The 23,914-nt window shown below is 60.3% G+C and overlaps 1 protein-coding gene across 3 annotated transcripts in view; it reads right to left on the reverse strand.

The window, feature by feature from the left end:
• The window catches only part of Mgll (monoglyceride lipase), a 90,415-nt gene that overhangs the window by 26,974 nt on the left and 39,527 nt on the right, over positions 1 to 23,914 (reverse strand). For all 3 annotated transcript variants that reach the window (XM_042673249.1, XM_042673252.1, XM_042673251.1), the window contains exon 3: positions 22,993 to 23,099. In XM_042673249.1, the coding sequence (XP_042529183.1) occupies positions 22,993 to 23,099 (107 nt within the window). The remainder of the gene's footprint in view (positions 1 to 22,992; positions 23,100 to 23,914) is intronic.

A 23,914-nucleotide genomic window follows, 5' to 3' on the forward strand; every position in this document is an offset into this window, starting at 1 on the left:
CAGCTTGGGAGAGGTACAAAGATGCCAGAATTTAGCATATGGGCTACGGAGACACATTTCAACTCAGATTTTTTTTAAGCTGTTACAACATGCTTTATAATGTAACTGACTAAAAGACTTATCTGCGCTGCGTCTTCGAAGCAATGCATCCTCAGGATGTCATATTTAGAGGATTTATTTGGGAACACCCCACTTCGGTTGTATAAATAAGAGGAAACAGCAGGACAAGAAGTGTCATAACTGTGGTTCCTGGCGTCCTTCCATGCCGCGCAGGGGGCAGCGTCCGGGGGCTCAGCCGCGGCATTCCCGGGGGCTCAGCCGCGCAGGGGGCAGCATCCGGGGGCTCAGCCGCGGCATTCCCGGGGGCTCAGCCGCGGCATTCCCAAGGCCTGGCCGTGCTGGCCCTCCCCTGTGGGCTTCTCTCTGCATTGATGAGGCTCTGGCCACTCCAGGCTGACCAGAATCACCCAGAGATACTTCCCTGTCCCCAGATTCTTCTGGCACAAGTGGCTCTTACAGAAAACTGCCTCTGGCTTCTAAACAGGCAGTAGCTGTGGGGCGGACAGAAGCTTTTACCACCAGACTGCCAGGACGTGACAGATCTAGGAATAAAAAGTCTGTGACACAGTAACAGGATGCCCTGCAAGTTCCAAAGAATGCTTGAGGTGGGCTGCAGCGCGCCACTCTGCCAGCAAGCCCAGGGCCTCTTCAAATCCAGAGAAAGGCTTAACCGAAGAGCAACCTTCCATATTCACAGAGCCAGATCAAGGGGAGGAGGGCAGAGGGGTCGGCACGTCTGGAAGTCAGTGAGGTCCTGGCGTGTCTGGGTTTTTCAGAACTCTTCATGTTAAATATTTTCTTCCTGTCCCTAAAATAACCTTTATTTGTGTTGGCAGACAAGTTATTTTATTTTTTTTGGGTCCGGTCGTGGGGCCTGAACTCTGGGCCTGAGTGCTGTCCCTCAGCTCTTCAGCTCAAGGCTAGCGCTCTACCACTTGAGCCACAGCGCCACTTCCGGCTTTTTTTCTTTTTGTGTATGTGGTGCTGGGGAATTGAACCCAGGGCCTCAGGTATGCAAGGCAAGCGCTCTACCACTGAGCCACCTTCCCAGCCCTGGCAGACAAGTTAAAGAGGCTCTTTTGTCAGTGGCTCATGCTTGTAATCCTAGGAGGCTGAGATCTGAGGATCAAGTATGGAAGAGCCTGGCAGGAAAGTCAGTGAGATCCTTAGCTCCGACTAAGATGGAACGCTGTGGCTCAAGTGATGAGCTCAGGAAGAGAAGAGCCCCGAATTCAAGTCCCAGGACTGGCAAAAAAAGGAAAAAGAAAGGAAGACTGTGCTTTGCCTAATGTATTTCCTCCATGTCGTAATGCTGTTGAGTAGTGTTTTTTGAGGGCAGCAGAACAAAGCCACGCTTCAGCAGGAGTCGTGGGTTTGGATGGGGAGCCACGCTGCGCTCTGCCCAGGGGGAACTGGTTACCTGGCAGGTTGCTGAGGAGTTACATGAGACAGCACCCACCACCCACCACACAGTACACTCCGGACGCATGCCAGTCTTCCTTCGTCCTCGTTCCAGGCTTTGTTCTTGCAGGCAGCGCTCCGGAACAAGAAGGCCTGCTGAGAACATGTAAGCTCTGGACGTGGTGGCTGGGCCTCTTCTCCAGCCCAGTCTCTCTGCTTGCGGCCAACGAGGCGGCTGCAGTGGTTGGACTCCAGCAAGACCTGGTCTCAGGGTGCTGTTGCTATGGCAACTGTCCTCCTGAGTACAGCCCTCACAGGGAGAAAGGTGCTCTGACCTCTTAAGACCAGATGTGGAATTGAGCGTCTCTGTGCACAGTGGGACCGCATCCATCTTCCCGCTCACCCATTCCTCTGAAGGAATGTGTGCTCCTCTCTGCCACGCTCCTCACTCCCCGCATGTCTACGGGACTGGGGCCAGGCCTGCACCTTCTCCCCGCCCCCTCTCTGACACTACTCCCCCAGCCCCGCCGGTTCCACAGAACACACCCCACACCCCGGCCCTGGAGACACTCCTGGCCGCCTTCTTCCCCTTTTCCTCAGGAGGGCCTGTGCATCTGGCGGCTGCACCCCGTCAGGAGGGGGTCTCCCTCCCTCTTCAGCTGCACCCTCTGCCTGGGTATGTCTGAGCCCGGCCTGGAGCTCAGGCAGGACGGTGGTCACCCTGCTCCCCAGGGCCCCTCAGCCATCCTATGTCTGGGCACTGGGGGCCTGGCCTGCTCCTGCTCTGCTGGGTCACTTCCTGCGGGCCTCCTCTCCTCTCCCTGTGCGCCCACAGAGCCAAGTCTGCTACGAGGGCACAAGGCTATGCTCACAGAAACACCATCTCTACCGACCAGGCTCGGGGAGGGGGAGGGGTCTCGGGAATGGGAGAAGGGATCCGAATGAGCAGCAGTAACCTGTGGGTCACTCACAAGAGGTTCACTCCAAGGAACTAAGACGTTGTGGGGCTCTGAACACAGCTCCTACAAGTCAGTCCCAGAGCTGTGTGCTGGAGTCTGGCCTCGGCTCCTGTGCTGTCTTGCTGAGACCCGCCTCCTTGCAAACTGTGGTCCTGAGGGGGCTGGCTCTGCACAGAAAAGTGACCAGGCCACATCCTGGGGCACCTGGGCTCAGCCCTGACACTCTGAGGGCTGCTGTCGGGCAGAGGCGCTCGGCGCTCTGAGAGGGTGGCCGGGTCCTGGCTGTCAGCAGGAAGCTCAGAAGGATTCTCGCAGCCCTGTGTTTCCCAAGCTGGGCTGAAGCCCAGGGCCCCGTACAGAAGCATCTAACTGACAAGTGTTTCAAGTAATCCAAAACAGATCCTGGCTGGCCAGTCTCCCTGGTGTGCATGTGTGTCTGTGCACAGGCACGTGTGCACACATGCATGGGTGTGAATTAATGTCTTCCATAAGCTGCTTCACCACATCCACTCCTACCAGGCCCTAAGATGCTCCCTGAAGCGCTTTTTCCATTTTTTCAGGTAGTGCAAAAATCGGAGAAGGCCTGCAAAAAGGTGAGGCTTGACCCAGGGTCTGGGGGGGGGGGGGGGTGCCCAACGTGCTGGCAAGACACCGGGGGAGGGTGCCCAACGTGCTGGCAAGACACCGGCCTGCTGCTTTCCCACCCGTCTCTCTTTCTCTCCCTTTTTCTGTGTGTCTGTCTCACACACATACACAACAAGACATGTCACACACAGGCTCTGGGGTATTGCTGGGTCATCAATGATTAAAGTTATTTTCATTTTTTGGTCTGCTTTTGTGGATTTTCAAAATTTCTGCGATGAGCTAGCATTTTGTCATGAAAGGAAAAAAACCAAAGACAAAAAAATCACACTTGTACATATGTACAGACGCAGAAAGCGTGAAAGTCACACTGCCCGGTGTGGCCTGCAGCCAGCAGCCAGCTGCTCTGGAGATGTGGCCGTAATTGGTGCGTTTGTACGCTGCACCGAGGTGCTTGGCCGCGGTGAGGTGCTGAGGACAGGAAAATGAATGGGCTAAGTGTGCGCAGGGGCGGGGTGGGGGCGGGCCAGCAACATGTGCACAGCGTTTTTGGAGCAGAGTTTCTGCTGGCCTGGGTTCCAGCCACCGGCTGGTGGCCCCAAGCAATGCTCATCCTGCTCTGAGAGACTCTGGGAGGCACAGCCTAGCTGCTCCGTAGGCAGACTGCAAAGCACAGCCAGCGCTCTGCGCATCCTGGCGAGCTGGACTTCACAGGGCTGGTGCTGAGCCAGGCGGGGCTGGGAGGGGCCCGCAGTTCCCTGGTGGGCTCCACCTGGACCTGCAGAGGATCGGGACTCTCCCCCCAACTACCTACCACGTCAGCCCCATTCAGAGCCGACTGCCCCATTGCAGCCACCACCCGCATGCGGGCCAGCCCTCCTAGGCAGAGACAGACAGACACCAGAGCAGCCCCACAGATGCCTGCAGTGGTAAGCCTCGGGTCCTGGGGCGCAGTCACTGCCGATGGATTGACAGCTGTCATGTATCTGGACAGACTATAGCCGGACTTGAACTGGCCCTCAGAGAATCCTGGTCCAGAACATGAAGCTCTGGCCACCGTTCCTGTGATGAGGGCCTCTGGTTTCCAACCCACAGTGAGGGATTTCAGGTGACCACTGCTCCTACTGACTTCAAGTCAGTACTTACTATATACATCCTGTTTGCACACACACACACACATCACGCCCACTCCCAGGCACACTGTTCACACTGACTCCTACTTCCATGTGCCTCCCTTCCACTCTTGTCTTCCCCCTTAATATCATGGAGTCCTTTCCACAGCCATCCTGGGGCTCGAACTCGGCCTGGGCGCTGTCCCTGAGCCTCTTTGGGCCCAAGGCTAGCTCTCTACCACTTGAGCCACAGTGCCATTTCTAGCTTTTTCTGAGTAGTTAATTGGAGACCAGAGTCTCTCAAGGGCTTCCTGCCCGGGCTGGCTTTGAACCACCATCCTCAGCTCTCAGCCTCCTGACAGGCGTGAGCCACGGGTGCCCGGGTGGAGCTCCTTTCTGTCATGGTCAGGTCTCAGTATGCCTTGGTTGTCCTGCCCGTCCCTCGCTGTTCCTGACTCTCCAACAAGCAGCTTAACCCTTCCCAAATCGGAGCTGCCCGCCATGCCCCTGGCCTCCTCTGCCTGCTCCGTGCAGTGCCTTTTACCAGCCTCCCCGTCTATGGAGCATGGGCTGGCCAGGCCTCCTCTCCCCTACTTTAATCTAACCAACGCATACGCAAGGGCTATTTTTTCGTAAGAGAGTGAAAAATCACCCTCAACTGATTTTTTTTTTGCCTCAATGATCCCTCATTAAAGAAATAAAACACTTTCTTCTGCTGAGCTTGAAGATGAACACAGATTCAGTGAGAAGACCCTGGGGGGGCGAGCCTGACACACGGACACGGTGCTGCTGGGCGCGCACAGAGCGGCCCCTGGACGCACGCCGACGCAGCGCACAGAGCGGCCCCTGGACGCACGCCGATGCAGTGCACAGAGCGGCCCCTGGACGCAGGCCGACGCAGCGCACAGAGCGGCCCCTGGACGCACACCGACGCAGCGCAGGAGCGGCCCCTGGACGCAGGCCGACGCAGCGCAGGAGCGGCCCCTGGACGCACGCCGACGCAGCGCAGGAGCGGCCCCTGGACGCACGCCGACGCAGCGCAGGAGCAGGGCAGCAGCGGCCACAGCACAGCTCATGCATGTGCTCAGGAGTGACCTGCACATGGCTTGGACCCTGCTCTCTGGAGGGTTCCAGAATGCTGCGGGTGAGCCCAGAGTGGACGGACACACGGAAAGCCCAGAGTGGACGGTCGCACGGAGAGCCCAGAGTGGACACACGGAGAGCCCAGAGTGGATGGACGCACAGAGCCCAGAGTGGACGGACACACGGGGAGCCCAAAGTGGACACACGGAGAGCCCAGAGTGGACACACGGAGAGCCCAGAGTGGACAGACACACGGAGAGCCCATAGTGAACACACGGAGAGCCCAGAGTGGACACATGGAGAGCCCAGAGTGGACGGACGCATGGAGAGCCCATAGTGAACACACGGAGAGCCCATGGAGAGCCCAGAGTGGACGGACACACGGAGAGCCCAGAGTGGACACACAGAGAGCCCAGAGTGGACGGACACACAGGGAGCCCAAAGTGGACACACAGAGAGCCCAGAGTGGACGGATGCACAGAGAGCCCAGAGTGGACGCACGGAGAGCCCAGAGTGGACGGACGCACGGAGAGCCCAGAGTGGACGGACACACGGAGAGCCCAGAGTGGACGGACGCACGGAGAGCCCAGAGTGGACGGACACACGGAGAGCCCAGAGTGGACGGACGCACGGAGAGCCCAGAGTGGACGGACACACGGAGAGCCCAGAGTGGACGCACGCACAGAGAGCCCAGAGTGGACGGACGCACGGAGAGCCCAGAGTGGACGGATGCACGGAGAGCCCAGAGTGGACGGACGCACCCTTCCCACGGGGCCATGGGCACCATCTTCTTGTCAAGGCAGGCTCCACAGTCTCTCGTGCTCGCTGGCTCACCCCGGGAGCACCTCCTGTGGGCACTGGCCCATCTGAGGTCTTCGACTCCCTGGCCTCGGCCCCTGCCACGTCCGGTGTCTCACTCATCCTGAGCCTCACAACGTGAGCAAGGGACCCTTTCCCTCAGGACCTCTGCACCGGCTGTCCGCCTCCCCCAGCCCCGCAGTCTCCAGCCAGGGCAGCCAGCATCCACCCTGACCTGTTTCATCTGTGTGTGGCCTCGGCTCACGGGGACCTATGCTGTAGCGGTCGCTGCCGTCTGAGGGCAGGAGTCTGCATCTCTCAATCCAAGTCCTAGGGAAGGAGACACCTCGAGGACCCCGTCGGCCTGTGGCAGCTGCTCTAAGTTACAGAGTAAATGAGCTAGTGAGTGAATGAACCAAGTTCAGAGTGCGGCCCTCACGGCAGCTGTGCTGTGCTGCTGAGGAAGGTGCCCTGCTCGGGGCCCGCAGGAGGGCGTCGATCTGCTTGTTCACGATGCTGCCGTTCGCGCAGCGGGAGAGTGGGCAGGCCCTACGGTCTTCCTTTCTCTCTTGTGCCTTCAAAAGGCCTTTAAGAATCAGATCCACTCTCTAGAGAGACCGGGAGAGCCTGCCGACGAAGCCCACCGCGGACAGCGGGCGTTGTGCGCGGGGGATGGGACCAGCACCCTAGCACACAGGCGCCACTGGCTGTGAAGGGCTGTCCCTCTGGCAAGCCCTGGCCTCTGGCTCTAACAGCTCGCACCAGCACGGCCCCTGCGGCTGGGATGCACAGGTCGGGTGACTTCTGCTCTCCACTAAGCCGCGGTGACCCCAGCCAGCACCTCACCCCCTCTGGGGCCTGGGCCCCTCAGATGTGCGAGCAGAGTTGGCCGCATGTCAGGCACTGAGCAGGTGCTGGGCTGAGGCCCCTGTGCCTCCCTCTGACGGTTTACAGGACACTCCTCTGGGGTGCCGGTCTGTTCTCTATGCCTCCCCCTGGGGAGGAAGGCGGACGCTTGGTGACAGGAGCCAGGCCCAGCAGCTCTGTGTGTGCCTGGAGAGCAGAGGGTGGCCCGGCACCTCCCCACCACGCCCATCAACCTATCCTCCTCCCACACTGGCTCCGGGACCAGTCTCTCCCTCCTGCCCGTAGACTAAATAAAGCATTCTTCTCCCTTTTATGGTAGCAAAGTTTGCGCTGGAAAAAAGCCGTAAGCCGTTTTCCGCCCTGCAGTGACGGGGGGAAAGCACTGTGAGGGGGACTCTGCCACCCTGCAGGCAGCCCCGGCCGGCGGGCAGCCTGTGGGCCGCCACTCAGCCTGCACGGGCCTGGCCAGCCAGCTGGCAGGAGCTGGGGAGGGAAGGCAGGGTGTTGTGGGTAGGAGCCGGCGTGCGTTTCCCGGATCTGAGTCTGTGACACATTCTGTATTTAGTGTTTCTGCAGGAAGTGGCAGCCCGGCCCTTAGCTAGGGAGCCTGAAGCCTGGAGGGAGAGGGAAGGGGCGGCGCTGGCGGCACACACGTGGGCAGGCCCCGCCTCACCGGCAGACTCAGAACAGCTCCGCAGCGCCCCGCAGCACCGTGCGAAGACAGTGTCTGTGTTCCTGGGCTTTATCCAGATGGCACCTGGCTCTCACCGGTTCAGGAGTCCCCCCTCCGATGGGAGGTGGGGCGCTAGCAGAGGTCCCCTCCGATGGGAGGTGGGGCGCTAGCAGAGCTCCCCCCCCCCCCCCCGCTCCGATGGGAGGTGGGGCGCTAGCAGAGCTCCCCCCCCCCCTGCTCCGATGGGAGGTGGGGCGCTAGCAGAGCTCCCCTCCGATGGGAGGTGGGGCGCTAGCAGAGCTCCCCCTCCGATGGGAGGTGGGGCGCTAGCAGAGCTCCCCCCCCTCCGATGGGAGGTGGGGTGCTAGCAGAGCTCCCCTCCGATGGGAGGTGGGGCGCTAGCAGAGCTCCCCCCCTCCGATGGGAGGTGGGGCGCTAGCAGAGCTCCCCTCCGATGGGAGGTGGGGCGCTAGCAGAGCTCCCCTCCGATGGGAGGTGGGGCGCTAGCAGAGCTCCCTCCTCCGATGGGAGGTGGGGCGCTAGCAGAGCTCCCTTCCGATGGGAGGTGGGGCGCCTTGCAGAGCTCCCCTCCGATGGGAGGTGGGGCGCTAGCAGAGCTCCCCCCTCCGATGGGAGGTGGGGCGCTAGCAGAGCTCCCCCCCTCCGATGGGAGGTGGGGCGCTAGCAGAGCTCCCCCCCCCCCCGCTCCGATGGGAGGTGGGGCGCTAGCAGAGCTCCCCCCCCCCCCCCCCGCTCCGATGGGAGGTGGGGCGCTAGCAGAGCTCCCCCTCCGATGGGAGGTGGGGCGCTAGCAGAGCTCCCCCCCCTCCGATGGGAGGTGGGGTGCTAGCAGAGCTCCCCTCCGATGGGAGGTGGGGCGCTAGCAGAGCTCCCCCCCCTCCGATGGGAGGTGGGGCGCTAGCAGAGCTCCCCCCTCCGATGGGAGGTGGGGCGCTAGCAGAGTCCCCCCCCCCGCTCCGATGGGAGGTGGGGCGCTAGCAGAGCTCCCCCCCTCCGATGGGAGGTGGGGCGCTAGCAGAGCTCCCTCCTCCGATGGGAGATGGGGCGCTAGCAGAGCTCCCCCCTCCGATGGGAGGTGGGGCGCCTTGCAGAGCTCCCCTCCGATGGGAGGTGGGGCGCTAGCAGAGCTTGGCTGGGGTGGGGAGCTGGCACAGAACCCTGGCCCAGCTTCTCCAGCTATTCCTGGAGCCTCGGCTGCACATCGGTCACACAGTACAAACGCCCAGGGCCACCTGCCCAGAGATGGCTCCACCCAGATGCAGGGGGCGGGGGAGGGTTCTACGGCGCCCCCTCAGAGAGAGCATTTCCCCAAGTTAAGCTTGTAGCAAGGTGGGCGGGCTCTGTCTCCTTGAGTTTGTCTCCAGAGGAGCTCCGTGCAGCCCTGGGACATCAGTGGTGTGATCTGAGGGCACTGCTACCAGCACAGACACGACCAGACCTCCCTGTTGGTATGATGTCAACAAGGCCGTCCTCGGGTCCGAATGTACATCCCCACACAGCTGATTCATGAGTCGAAGCTGCGGTTCTACCAAATGCCTTACACTATGGCAGTGCTGGCTGAGCAGCTAGAGCGAGCTGGGGACCAGGCGGGGTGTGTGCAGTTTGAAGTGGAAGGGTTCACTCAGGCCCCATTCTGCCCACAGGGGCCCTGGAGGCTGGCAGACGGGCCGCCTGGCTCTGCGGGGCTCACAGGGCAATGGGTGTCACACACTGGGTGCCATCTACCAGGGCCTTTGACTGGGGCTGATGCCTTGGGGTGGGGTGAGATGCTGAGGGGAATGGGCAGGAGGTACCTCTCCAAGGCTGGCGCTTTCAGAACGCCGTGGGGACGGGGGGCGGGGGAGCCTCAACGGAGCCCACAGGGAGCTTGGTCCAAGTAACCACCCCACGGTGGTCCAGGCTGGGCCGGCCAGGTCAGGGTCTGTGGCTGCTTGGCAAGCTGTGCACATGAGCCCTGAGCGGACGGAGGCCCCCCACCCCGCCCCGCACAATGCCGGTGGGCCCCCAGGAGCCTCACTCTTTCGTGGCAGGTCTCCCATGGAACTCACTGGGAGAAGGAAGACACTAATTGTGCGTGGCACGCCAGGGCACGGGCCAGCTAGGCCTGCCTGCCTGCGCCGCCCAGGCACAGGCCCGGGAGGACAGGCCCTGGCGCTGCCGCCTGCCCCTCCTCTGGGAGGCGAGCTCCTGCCTGCCTGCAAAGCCACTCACACACCGGCGTTAAACAGGGCCACGGAGACCTTCAGAAAGCCATGGCAGGAACGCAAACAGTCCTTTCTTTCTTCTGAGAGGGTCGCGTGGGTTCTACGTCACCCCCAGAGGCTGGCCAGGCCCCCCGTGCCCTCACGAGGCTGTCTCTCCAGCGGGGGAGCCCGCGGGACGCGTCCCCTCCCCTCCCCGTCCGCATGTTCTCCCGGCCTGCCCTGACAGTTGGCAGGGTGGCAGCCACTTATTTTTAGCTCTCAGTGGGCTGGCCGTTTCCTGGTCACATGCTGCTGGAGCTCAGCTTCAGAAAGGCTGGCTCACCAAGCAGCCTCTGCCCCACGGCCTCCAGGGTGGTCCCACACGGGGGCGTTGCAGCGAGGCGGCCAGCCCGCGGCCTTCCGCGCGCTCCGAGCCATCTGCAGCTAGTTATTTCCAATCTTCTCTTGCCGAGGGGGAGGAGCTGCGATTTCCCAGTGTGGGCAGAAGCACCGGCTCTGGGGGCTCCAGGCTCCCACCTGCCCGTGCTCTGTGGGTGAAGGCCACCGCCCACCCATCACGCCATACAAGGGCCTCTCTGCCACTCAGAGACAGCAACCGCGCACGTCTGTGTTTTAGCTCTGGCTGGGCGTGCGCCTTTGGTCCTGGTGCCACCAGCAGGGCTGTGCTGTGCAGCAGCCCCTTACAGGAGTAAGCCCCATGCCAAGCGCCACCCCCGCCCCGTGGTGGGGCCCCGCCTCGGCCCACGGCAGGTCCCTGCCTGCCCGGGAGCTGCGAGGAGCGCAGGGGCATCCGTGGCATCTGCCTGCCGGCCGTAGCAGCCTGACTCCCAGCTTTCACTTCCACACTGTGTCACACTGGCTGGCTAGGGACAGACAGTCCCTCTCCATAAAGAAAACGTGCAGAATTCGGAGTTGGGGCTATGTCCCCCGCCACTGTCACCTAACCAGGATGTGCAGCCCAGGTGTGGCGCGCGGTGGGGCTGGGCGTGCTCTGCGGGGAGAGGCTCCAGAGAGCAGACAGTCCAGAGAGGCCTCTCCAGAGCACATTTCTTTCGCTGTTTTGGGCTTGTTTTACCTAGTGGCACCGGTGTTTGAACTCAGGGCATCCCTCTTTCTAGGCAGGTGCTCCACCACGTTAGCCACACCTCCAGCCCTTTTTGGCTCAGTTCCTCTTCAGGAGGAGTCGTGCATGTTTGCCCAGAGCCCGCGGGGACGGTGGCTCTTCTACATGCAGCCTCCCACAGAGCCAGGACCTCAGGTGTGGGCCGCCACACCCAGCTTACAGACAGAGTGGACACCCTTGAATCTCCATCCTGAGGGCTGACCCCAGCCTCTCAAGGAACAGCAGCACCTAGCCAGAGTGAGATTTAAGACTCCAGTGAGAGCATGCGCTAAGCAGACTGTGGAAGGAAAGCACCACCCAGCAGCCAGCAGCCAGCAGCCAGGCAGCCCAGCTCCTCCAGCAGCCAGCAGCCAGCAGCCAGGCAGCCCAGCTCCTCCAGCAGCCAGCAGCTAGCACCCAAGCAGCCCAGCTCCTCCAGCACCCAGCAGCCAGCACCCAGGCAGCCCAGCTCCTCCAGCACCCAGCACCCAGCACCCAGCACCCAGCACCCAGGCAGCCCAGCTCCTCCAGCACCCAGCACCCAGCAGCCAGCACCCAGGCAGCCCAGCACCCAGCAGCCAGCACCCAGGCAGCCCAGCTCCTCCAGCAGCCAGCAGCCAGCACCCAGGCAGCCCAGCTCCCCCAGCACCCAGCACCCAGCACCCAGGCAGCCCAGCACCCAGCAGCCAGCACCCAGGCAGCCCAGCTCCTCCAGCCGAGGCCCGTCCTACTCCTTTGCAATGGAGACCTCAGAGGCCAGGAGTATGGTCTCTGCTCCCCACGCCTGCCAGAACCTGAGCCCTCCAACCACAGCCCTCCTGGGTTTATCCTGTGGTCCCAACCTAGCCGGAGGAAACTGCCTGCCTCAGCCACTGCAATTCTCCCCTCTCGCCACCTCCTTCAGCCCCCCTCCTCTCCCACCTCCCTCCCTGCCCTGCCTCCTCCCTCTCCCTCCCTCGCCTCCTCTTCCTATTGCTTTCAGGCCTCAAACTCACCCAGAAAGGGAACCCTTGCTTCAGGAGAGGGGTGATGGTGTTGAGAACAGGGTCTTCAAGACCTTGTTTATATCATGGGCCTCATTCCACCCGGCCTCCCCAACTAAGCCTCAGTGGTACTCTAAGAGATGGAAAGGGAAAAAAAATAGACCTTCAGACTGGCATCCAACACAAGAAAGCCAAGTGGGGCAGGGAAGCAGACCCACACAAACAGCTAACGAGGGTCTGGGGGTGTGGCCCAGCGGGCAGCAGCAGCCTGGCTCAAGGCTCTAGTTCACAAAAACAAGAATAGCACCCGCAGTGCGCACTGGAGCCTGGGGAAGGGGGCTGGGGCTGGCGGGTGGGGACGCCCAGGCCTCTGGGCGTGGGAAGCCCCACTGGGGCGCCTCCACGGGTTTCCAGGTGCTACCTGTGTGTGCAGGCTGGCTGGAGGGCGGCAGCCGGGCGCAGAGCGGCTTGACGTGGAGACCCAGCAGCGGACAGCCCGGACGGCAGCCAGCCCGCTCGGGGGCTTGCGGGGGGCTCGGGGAGAGGGACGGCTGCCCACATGCCTACCGCGTCCTCCTCCAAACGCCTGCCCAGGACCCAGCCCAGGCCCCGCCATGCGGCCCTGACCCTCTCCTCAGCAGCCGAGTGCCTTCCCAGCTGCCTGACCCAGGCCCGGCCCTCACCTCTGAATGCAGGGGCAGGACCCAAGGGACAGGACAGGCCGACTCCCCGTCATCTCCCTGGACTGGTCCTTGAAGTTTAGGAATTCCCAGAGCTACTGTGCCCTCCGCTCACAAGCCTCCTCTTTTTTTTTGGGGGGGGGGGGGTCCAGTTGTGGGGCTTGAACTCTGGGCCTGGGCGCTGTCCCTCAGCTCTTCAGCTCAAGGCGAGCGCTCTACCACTGAGCCGCCTTCCCAGCCCCACAAGCCTCCTTCTCTGAGAGCCCCCAGCCTGCCTCCGGGCCTCCCTGCCCTGGGCAAGGGTGCAGGTCTGGGATGCGTGTCTGGTTCAGGCGTCTAGGTCTGAGAGTTCCCATCTACAGCAATAACCAAACTGTTCTAAAACTGTCATGAGTCACCAGGCAAGGTCTGAAAAGCTCTTTGCCTGGGCAGTCTCATGAATTTTTCTGCCCAGGGTGGTTCGGAACCATGATCTTCAGGTCTCTGCCTCCTGAGTAGTTAGACTTACAAATGTGAGCTACCAGTGCCATTTTACTTATTCATTTAATTTCCTTCCTTCCTTCCTTCCTTCCTTCCTTCTTTCCCTCCCTCCCTTCCTTCCTCCCTTCCCCATGTCTCACATGTTAGTTGGGCTGTTTTTCTAGGCTCAAACCTCTGCCTTGGCTTCCTAGCAGGGACCACCAGGCCTGGGAAATCTTATAAATAAAAACCCCACTAGATCTGTAGCATTATATCCCCTTTTCAAATGTGAAAAGGACACCAGGCAGTGTGTGTCTCTGAGTCTGGCAAACCTGTGCACCCAGCACAGTAAGCCGCCCCAGTGTGGCCAGCAGTCCCGTCAGCCTTAGCCAGCACTGGGGAGTATGCTGGGGGCCTTCTTCACAGACGAGTTCAGCGGCTTCCTCCTCAACCCCCAGTGACTCTCGGGGAGGTTCAGGGTCTCAGATTCCGCGGCACTCAAATACAACATCCTAAATAGGGGTGTCTTCTCAGCTCCTGGACCAGGGACAACAGCAGGGCAGGGCTCTCCTCTCCATGAACACAGGATCACATGGAATTTGACTTTTCCTCTCCTTCAACAAGTGACTCATTCAAACCCTTCAGAAACTGCCTTAAACACTGTCATGTGAGGAATCCTGAAGGAGTGACTGTGTCCTTGAGGAAGACTCCTCTGGGAAGACAATCTGGCAGCCACAGCCCGAGAGGCGGGCCCTGGGCCGCCGGCTCCCACCCCCACCCCCACCTCCTCCTCCAGGAGGCTGTGTGGCCAGAGCTCCTGGCTCGCCAGGCCTTCTCCAAGGCCGCCCCCAGGGTGGTGAAAGACCAGGCCCGTGGTGGACGAGAGCAGGGGACCGCAGAGGGGGCCGCCTCCCCATTTGGTTTTAGGAGGTAAATGGGGAAGATTTCCATTTAGGAAGATGGAAATGCCGGCGGAATTTTCAGGAGCGAATGGGAAAGCTCCTCAAAGATGGTGTCTAATGGATGACAAAATATAAGGGGGTCTGTGCGTTGGGGGGGGGGGCAGCATGGGCATTTCCCGAATCCCTACCGCAGCCCCACAGCCGCCACAGGTTTAACCCTCAGCAGGCAGCTCTGGGAGGCTCCTCCAGTGCCCGGCTGGGAGGGTCTCCCCTCGGTGGACTGGGGTCCCCCTCCCAGAGTCCTCAGATCCCCAATCTGTGCTTCCCTCACAATGTGTAATGGGCTGGGTGCCCTCCCACCCTGCGAGCACACAGTAGGTCCTTGTGTACCACCTGCTGTATCTGCTCAATGAAAACGTCATGTGTGTGCATGAGTATGCATGCGTGCGCACGCACGCACGCGCACGCACGCACATGCACGCTCACACACGCACGTGCACACACGCACAGTGTCCCCTCAAAGCAAATCCTCTACAAAAGCCCCCAGCGGTGATCCCAGTCCTTTCACCTCGGGGCCTATGGATCCGCTCACCTGCCAAGGACCTGGCTCCCTGCAAGGGCCCCTCCCCGCTCCCCTGAGCTGCGCTGCGCTGGGTCACACGGTGGCCTCAGCACCTCCACACCTGTGAGTGGTAAACGTCCGCTGTTCACGCTGTGAACATGCCCGGCGCCATGCGAGGGGCTGGCGGGGACCGGAGTTTCCCACACCCCGCAGTCCTTCACTATGAAGTCAGAGCCACTGACGTGCAGACACCGCTGCGGTCTGTCTCCAGGGCTGGCGGGGGAATGGCTGGGTGCTGTTCCACACCTCCCTCAGGCCCGGCGCCCCGGGGAAACCAAGGTCCCTACTCACAGCCCGGGAAGCCGACGCTCCCCTCTGTGTTCTGCACGCTGCCACCCCCACGTCAGCCGAAATCTCAAGGGAACCGCAGGAGTGGCACCTACGCCACAGGGTCTTGGGAACAAACCCCCCACGTGCAGGAGGAGCCCTGTGTGCTGCGGACCCAACCAGACTGCCTCCAAAACGACCCGCACGCCTCCCACGCCACCTCTGCCAGGCCCACGGCTTCACCCCCGCAAGCTCACCACGGGTCCAGCCTCTTCATTCCAACTGCCCCACTGAGGGGCCACCGGGACAGCCACTGCGGCTCACGCTATAATCCTAACTACTGAGATCTGAGAATTGACCTGTGAAGCCGGGGAAGACCCTGAGACTTTCTCCCATTAACCCGAGTTCCTGAGTTCAAGCCCCAGAACCAGGAAAAACAAACACAGCTGGTCCCACGGTGCACAGCCAGTTCCTGCTGTGTCCGGCTGGCTCCCAGGGGTCCCTCAGGCAATCAGCCCCTCCTCCCTCCCAGAGCCTCCCTGAGCACCACAGCGGCCTCTGCCCCACCTCCAACACAGGCCCCACGGGCCGTTCTCCGGTGCTGCCCACGCTCTTGCTGGCTTGAGGCTCGGGCGTCTCTGCCAGCCCCGCTCAGGGCCTTTGCACTAGCCACTCCTGGCCTCTGACTACCTGACTGCTGCAGCCTCCAAAGGCCTCAGTGGCTGGAGGGGGAGGCCGGCCTTCTCCACCGCGCGGCAGGCTGGTCCTGCCTGCTGCTCCCCACGGGCCCTGCTCCTCCAGGCTGGTGTCTCCTGGCTCACTGCTCATTCCCAGCCCAGGGCACCATCCGGGGGTAGGCTGGAGCCACCTGAGCCTTCCTTCCCCACACCTGTCCATCCTGTCTCCTCTGTGGAAGCAGCGTCTTCAGTCTTGAGCTTTCCATGGCTGCCCTTCCCTTCCCTCAGTCCTCGTCCTCTGCTGTGCCCTGGGCACCCCCTAGTGTGGGCTGACCTGAGGCCACAGGAGCACGCCCTCCCTCGGCGCTGGCTCTGGGGAAGGGAGCACGCCCTCCCTCGGCTCTGGCTCTGGGGAAGGGAGCACGCCCTCCCTTGGCTCTGGCTCTGGGGAAGGGAGCACGCCCTCCCTCGGCTCTGGGGAAGGGAGCATGCCCTCCCTCGGCTCTGGGGAAGGGAGCATGCCCTCCCTCGGCGCTGGGGAAGGGAGCACGCCCTCCCTCGGCTCTGGGGAAGGGAGCACGCCCTCCCTCGGCTCTGGGGAAGGGAGCACGCCCTCCCTCGGCTCTGGGGAAGGGAGCATGCCCTCCGTGGCTCTCAGGTCTGCTCGGCTTGGGATCCTGCTTCTCCTCTCTTCATCCTCACAGCCACAGTGCTGGTGTGCGTGTGTGCGTGCACGTGCACATGCGTGTGCGCATGTGGTGTGTAACCATCACCTCCATTTTACAGCCTCTTGGGGACGTTGAGAACTCAAGAAAGAGGCAATGACTGTCTCTTACTAGAGATTTACATCAAACTCGAAGGCTGTGTAGCTGAGTAAGGACGAGGGGAGCGGGAGGGGAGCGGGAGGGGCAGAGGCGCCGGGGCGCCCCGTCCTCACCCCTGCGCACCGGGCTGGGAGCTCCGGAGCTAATCATGGCCCCTCCACCCATTATTTCCACTCTCGTATTTACTAAAGCGAGGAAAGTTGTCAACACATTTTCAAACATTTCCAACAAAAATATATTTGTTGTAACTGATGGCAATCTATTTTAGAATACACCCCGCCAGGGGCCTCAACTCAGATCTGCCTATGTGTGGAAAACACACTTCTATCATCTTTCCCCCACTGTTTTCTAAATATTCTTTTCCTGTCCGCACCAGGCCCATCTCTGTGAGAATCAGCACCGCTGCCACCCACAGACTCCCTCCAAGCCCCTCTTCTCTCAGCCTGGCTGGGCTAAAAGGAGAAAAAAGAAGAAGAAGAAAAAAAGCCTTCCTTTAGCACTTTCCCTCAAATATTTGCAGATAATTAATTCACTGTTAATCGGTCCAGGATGGCTCCTTTATACTTTGTAAATACAGAGAAGGCTCTGACCTCAGCAAATTATTTCCACACGCCTGCTCCCGGGCAGTGTTCCTCAGCGGAGTAGAGCAAGTGGGTACTGTGCCCCAGTCCCGCCCCAGCAGCAAGCCAGCTTCTACTGTGCCCGTTAGGGAGCTGGGGTCAGACACACCCAGCAGCAAGCCGGTTTCTACTGTGCCCGTTAGGGAGCTGGGGTCAGACATGCCCAGCAGCAAGCCAGTTTCTACTGTGCCCGTTAGGGAGCTGGGGTCAGACATACCCAGCAGCAAGCCGGTTTCTACTGTGCCCGTTAGGGAGCTGGGGTCAGACATGCCCAGCAGCAAGCCAGTTTCTACTGTGCCCATTAGGGAGCTGGGGTCAGACATGCCCAGCAGCAAGCTGGTTTCTACTGTGCCCGTTAGGGAGCTGGGTCAGACATGCCCGGGGCGCCACGGGCTCCAGACTTCCGTCCATCCCAACCTCACTTGGCCATCTCTCTAGTCATCCTGGCCAGCTGCCCGTGGGGAAGATGGCACTTCCAGTGAGTCAGGCAGGCAGCTGGCCCCCGGGGGCCACGGGCACGCCCACCTGGGCTTTCTCCCAGCTAGATTTAGAATGTCACAGGAAACCCATCAGTGCAGATGCAGTGGGCCACTCCTCTCCCGCCAACCCCCAACCTGTCTCTCCAGGGGCTCTGCCCTGGATTCCCTCTTCTGGTGACCCACCCACACCGCCCGGAGTCCTTCCTGCGCTGCCCAGCTGCGCCTCCCCTGCCGCACGGCTGCTGTGGCTCCGGGACTGCTCACTGACTCTGAGCTGCAGGCCAGGGCCCGCCCTCTGCTCTCGCCGCTGCACAGGCTTAGCGTCCAGCCACGTCGTCGGTGGGGATTTCTGCCTGACTAGGACACAGGTGCCTGGCACGGTGCCTCCTCAGCTCTGGGCCAGGTGGGGGCATCATGTCCTCAGCTTTGCGGGCTGCGTGGCTTCTCTGGCTCACAGCACAGCAGATGCTCAACTGAGTGCACATCAGACTCACCTAGATGATTTAAACCCCAGTGTCTGCCCCACCAAAGACCTAGGACCTCAGGGAGAAGCCAGGCAGCCATCTTTGTTAGGGCCTGCAGGGACTCCATCCACAGCGAGATAAAGCGATGGCTCTCATGGATGACCCGGCCCCCACCAGGGACTCCATCCACAGACGAGATAGAGCCATGGCCCCCACCAGGCCCCAGGATCTGGGACGCCGCTGTCTCCAAGGAGCCCTGCAGCCTTGTGGCTACTCTGTTCTGCCACATCCACAGGCCTTTGCCCACTCCTTCGATCCCCTGCCTCTAGACGCGGGTTCCAGTAACCACATGTCTGCACCTGCTCCAGGGCAACACATCCTCACCACGATGCTCCCACGGATGCTGGAATACCAACATCCTTCTCCCTGCACTGAAAAAACTTCTGGGAGGATCTAATCTGAATGACGAATTCTTTTTTTTTGGGGGGGGGGGGGTCCGGTAGTGGGGCCTGAACTCTGGGCCTGGGTGCTGTCCCTCAGCTCTTCAGCTCAAGGCTAGCGCTCTACCACTTGAGCCACAGCGCCACTTCTGGCTTTTTTTTTCTTTTTGCTTATGTGGTGTTGAGGAATCGAACCCAGGGACTCAGGCATGCAAGGCAAGCGCTCTACCACTGAGCCACCTTCCCAGCCCCACGAATTCTTTTTTATGTTGTTGTGGTTGTCGGTCGTGGGGCTTGAACTCTGGGCCTGGGCACTGTCCCTGCACTCTTCAGCTCAAGGTAGAGTGCTTACCCCTTGAGCCACAGCGCCACTTCCAGTTTTCTAGTGGTTTATTGGAGATAAGAGTCTCATGGACTTCCCTGCCAGGGCTGGCTTTGAACCGTGATCCTCAGAGCTCAGCCTCCTGAGTAGCTAGGATGACAGGCGTGAGCCACCCGCGCCCGGCTTGAATTACGAAGTCTTGTGGTGTTGCACCACAGGCTCTGGATGCCTCTCGTCTGCTTGGTCCTGGGCTGTCACGGGTGATGGCCCTGACGCACAGCATGTAAGACGTAGTCTGTGTGTGCTGGGACCGGGTCGGGCGCTGGCCAGGGCGGCAGCGCACCGCTGTGTGTGCCCTGTTCACACAGCGCCCGCATGCAGGAAACGCCAGCGAGGCACCGACGCCCTGCAAGAGCGTGCGGATGCATGGGACTCGGGGGAACACGCGCTCCCCGACACACCAGAAATGCCGGAGGCCTCCCGCTATGGGGCACACCCGAGCGCGCGGGTGTGACAGAGGTGGACAGCTTGTCCACCGCCTGCTGGTCCCTCACCAAGACCCCTTCCTTGTTCAGCCGGCCCCCGGCGAGTCGCCCTCTGACGCCTCACTTCCTGCGAGCTGCCCGGGGCCGCGCGCTGGCCGTGAGATTTGAGAGAGAGATGCCACACGCAGGGAGGGCTGCCGTCCCAAGTGAGCCCAGCCCTTCCCCTGTGGCTTCCGGCCTCGTATTCCTCGGGTAGGGGTGTGCGGCCGTGCTGGGCACACCAGCGTGACAGTCACGCGCTTGGAGAATGGCTGGAGCTGGGGCACCCACGGCTCCTCACCCACCCCGCTTCCTCCCCTGGCACAGGGACTTGTGACGAGATGGGGACACTAACTGTTAGGAGGAATCTGAGACACGACAGAACAAGCACCAAGCGTGGGCCCACAGGGACTCCGTCCTGACAGGCCACCCACTAGAACATTCCAGAAATTTCTTTACGTTAAAACAGAAAACAAAGCTAAACTGTATCCTTATGGAGCCCACTTGGTGCACCCCAGGCTACCCGCCAGACAGCTACAACCACAGCCCTGCGAGGTTCCTGCCCACACCGTGAAATGTTAGAAGTCACTGTGTGGTGAGACCGAGAATCAAACCGGTCAGTGTGAGATTTATAGGACGCAGCAATGAAACCACTACAGGTCTCTGTCACTTTGTAAAGCATTTCCTACATGCTGTGTTTTCACCTCTGCAGAGATGACCCCGCAATGCCGGGACAAGAACCCCACGTCCCCCTGCTATGCCCTGCTCTGAGCCTTCGGGTCACGTCCACGAGCTGGTCTGCACCGTGCCAGGCAGAGGGGAGGTGTGCCAGGCAGAGGGGAGGTGTGCCAGGCAGAGGGGAGGTGCAGCCCCACTGAACCAGCTGCAGCATGGGACAGGGCTGTCTCACCCATGCGTAGGTGCACCAAGTAGGGCTGGGGAAGGGGCACACGAGGCCCAGGTCTGAGAGGTTGCCATCAGGGAAGAGGGTGCAGAAGCGAGTTCCACCAACACATCAGAGGGCTGGCAGGCGGTGTGGCTGAGGGGAGGGCTGGCCTGTCCTGGCACTGCCAGCCCACAGGCCCCCAACAGGACTTTCAGATCTAGACATATGCACAGTGAGTGCCCTCACCACCTCTCAACGTGAATTGCTCCTAGTTTAAAACCATAGGAAAGAACAAACACTGCATGTCCTTGGAGGTACCTGTCTCTGGAGATGCCCGTTCCTGGAGATGGCCATCCCTGGAGCTACCTGTCCCTGGAGCTACTTGTCCCTGGAGCTACCTGTCTCTGGAGCTACCTGTCCCTGGAGCTACCTGTCTCTGGAGCTACCTGTCCTTGGAGCTACTTGTCCCTGGAGATGCCTGTCCCTGGAGCTACCTGTCCCTGGAGCTACCTGTCTCTGGAGCTACCTGTCCTTGGAGCTACCTGTCCCTGGAGATACCTGTCCCTGGAGCTACCTGTCTCTGGAGCTACCTGTCCTTGGAGCTACTTGTCCCTGGAGATGCCTGTCCCTGGAGATGCCTGTCCCTGGAGGTACCTGTCCCTGGAGATGCCTGTCCCTGGAGATGCCTGTCCCTGGAGATGCCTGTCCCTGGAGGTACCTGTCCCTGGAGATGCCTGTCCCTGGAGGTACCTGTCCCTGGAGATGCCTGTCCCTGGAGATGCCTGTCCCTGGAGGTACCTGTCCCTGGAGATGCCTGTCCCTGGAGCTACCTGTCTCTGGAGGTACCCGTTCCTGGAGCTACCTGTCCCTGGAGCTACCTGTCCCTGGAGATGCCCGTTCCTGGAGCTACCTGTCCCTGGAGCTGCCTGTTCCTGGAGCTACCTGTCCCTGGAGCTACCTGTCCCTGGAGATGCCCGTCCCTGGAGGTACCTTCTTCTCTCACACACATTCAGCTGGGCTCATTTCTTGACACCAACTTCCCCATTAGGCGCTTGTCACGAGTCATTTAGAGAGCTCAACACAGGCACAATGGCTACTCTCACTTTGTTTAGTCACAAAGGCTTTACCCCAGTCAGATGCTGCCCCAGACACATCTCCTTTTTTTTGGTTGGTCATGGGGGCTGAACTCTGGGCCTGGGCACGTCCCTCAGCGCTTCAGCTCAAGGCTAGTGCCTACGACTTGAGCCACAGTGCCACTTCCGGCTTTTTTCTTCTTATGTGGTGCAGAGGAATCGAACCCAGGGCCTCATGCATGTGAGCACTCTACCACTGAGCCACCTTCCCAGTCCCTCTCCCTCTACTTTAAGAAAGGTCCCTTCAGGCCAGGCAAGGCTGTGAGACTCATACTTCCAATTACACACACACACACACACACACACACACACACACACACACAAGTCTGTGAGACTCATACCTCCAATTACCCACACATACACACACCAGAAGTAAAGCTATGACTCAAGTGGTAGAGTGCTAGCATTGAGCAAAAAAAAAAAAAAAGAAAGGAAGGAAGGAAGGAAGGAAGGAAGGAAGGAAGGAAGGAAGGAAGGAAGGAAGGAAGGAAGGAAGGAAGGAAAAGGCAAGCTCAAAGGCAGTGACCAGATGCTGAGCTCAAGGCCAAGACCAACGCAAAAGATTTCAGAAAAGAGTCCCTTCAGAAAAGCATTTTCTCAGATGTCACCCTCAGCACGTTTACTTAATTCTGCAGATTTGGGGGAGTCCATCTGATAAAGAGATACTGAAGTTCAAGGCAGATATTGAAACTGCATAGTGTAACTCTTCCTTTCCTTGAAGACATCTCCAGCACAATGATGAGATTACCATCATCTCTAGTGGAGGGGCGGGGGAGGAGGGAGCCAGGCCTTTACAGGGTATGCAAAGGTCCAGCTAGTGATGACACAGTCCCACAGAAGAAGCTGGGAGTAATCTAGAAAATCATCTGCCAGATGACTGCAGAGCACTAGAGAACACTACAATTATGACAGGAAAGCACTTAGTCTCCCCTCAGTTGGGGGACACTGCATATATACATTCAGAAAGGGCTCCTGGAAAAGCAAATGAGCAGATCTTTCCATAGGCAATGCCCAGCCGGCCGCCCTCTGGGCTAATGTCTGTGCAGACACAAGCCTCTCCTTCCAGGACTCATGGCCCCTGCCTGGCTCCTGTGCCCTCTTCTCAGCCGCATTACCTAATTACACGTTTTCAAGCCAGATGTGTGTGTCTGCACTGAGGCTGAGGGAGAACACCATGTTCAGCCACAGGGAATGCTTAAAGACTGATAGACAAAGAACAAAACTGGGGGAACCACAGGCAGGACTGAATTTGCACAGATGTGTGAGCCACACATTGTGATGGCAGTGGTGGAGTTACATGTGGAGGTGTGTGTGCACACTCAGATACATGTACACATGCGCAGACAGCACACACAATGCACTCATGGGTCTGCGTGTATCACACATGTGCGTAGTGCTGTGCATACATGTGCACACTTGTGTTACATAGATTATGTGTGAGTGTGCATGGCCACGCGTGTGCGTGCCGGTGCTCTTGTGTCTGTGCTTTGTATTTTCTTGAGAGCCCCTGGTTCTCCTGGCTTCAGATGCTTTGTGAGTCTCTCCCGGGTAATCCTGGATTTAAATTGAACTTGAACTGCCTCACCTCATCCATTTGGAGTCCCTTGGGAGAAAACCAGGCCCATTTGGAGAGAAAGCACTTTATAAACATAACTGAAGATTGCTTGGCCCTGGGGCAAGTGCTTATGTAAACACAAAATTCAACCTGAGGTTTTCACCGGAGAGTTCCAATCACCTGCACGTGGGCTCAGACTGGGCAGGACTGTTCTACTTACAGAGAGAGCTGTGCATTTCAGCCCTGAAGAAGGCAGAGGAGAGAGGCGGCCACAGCCTGCTCCCTGCACTCACCGTGGTCATGGGCAAACACCAGCAGGTCCAGCCTCAGCAGCATCTGAGCCAGGTCTTCATAGCGGCCACAGTGCTCCCCGGCGCCATGGGACACAAAGACCAGGGCCCTGGAGGGGAGAGGGAGCCGGTCAGGAAGGCACAGCTGGAACCTGAACTCAATTCACAGCCCTTAGCATTATCCCGCTACTGGTCCTCAGCTCCAGCCCAACCTGAGCTCCTCCCTGCCCTAAAGTTCCCACCATATAGCTGGCCACTCCCTCTCTCCAACAACCCTAGACCTTCCTGCAAATGCCACTACCCCCAGAGCTACCCACCCAGACGAGAGCTGATGCCATTCTGCTCCCCTCCTGGGGAGATGTGGCCCCTCTAATAAACCTTACAGTTGTGTTTCCCCTGGCCCGCCCGCCGCTGTGGTCCCCTGGGACGTCTGTGATGGATCCTAACAGTGGCCACGTGGGAGCGGGGGCTCCTGAGCCGCCCTGGGTGATGAGAGCCAGGCGCCAGGCCCAGCACTGCGCCCTGGGTGATGAGAGGCAGGCCCAGCACTGCGCCTGGGTGATGAGAGCCAGGCCCAGCACTGCGCCCTGGATGATGAGAGCCAGGCCCAGCACTGCGCCCTGGATGATGAGAGCCAGGCCCAGCACTGCGCCCTGGGTGATGAGAGTGAGGCCCAGCACTGCGCCCTGGGTGATGAGAGCCAGGCGCCAGGCCCAGCACTGCGCCCTGGGTGATGAGAGCCAGGCACCAGGCCCAGCACTGCGCCCTGGATGATGAGAGCGAGGCCCAGCACTGCGCCCTGGATGATGAGAGCCAGGCCCAGCACTGCGCCCTGGGTGATGAGAGCCAGGCCCAGCACTGCGCCCTGGGTGATGAGAGGCAGGCCCAGCACTGCGCCCTGGGTGATGAGAGCGAGGCCCAGCAC

The sequence above is a fragment of the Dipodomys spectabilis genome, unplaced genomic scaffold (assembly GCF_019054845.1).
Source record: "Dipodomys spectabilis isolate Male_0828 unplaced genomic scaffold, ASM1905484v1 ptg000784l, whole genome shotgun sequence".
Taxonomy (NCBI): Eukaryota; Metazoa; Chordata; class Mammalia; order Rodentia; family Heteromyidae; genus Dipodomys; species Dipodomys spectabilis.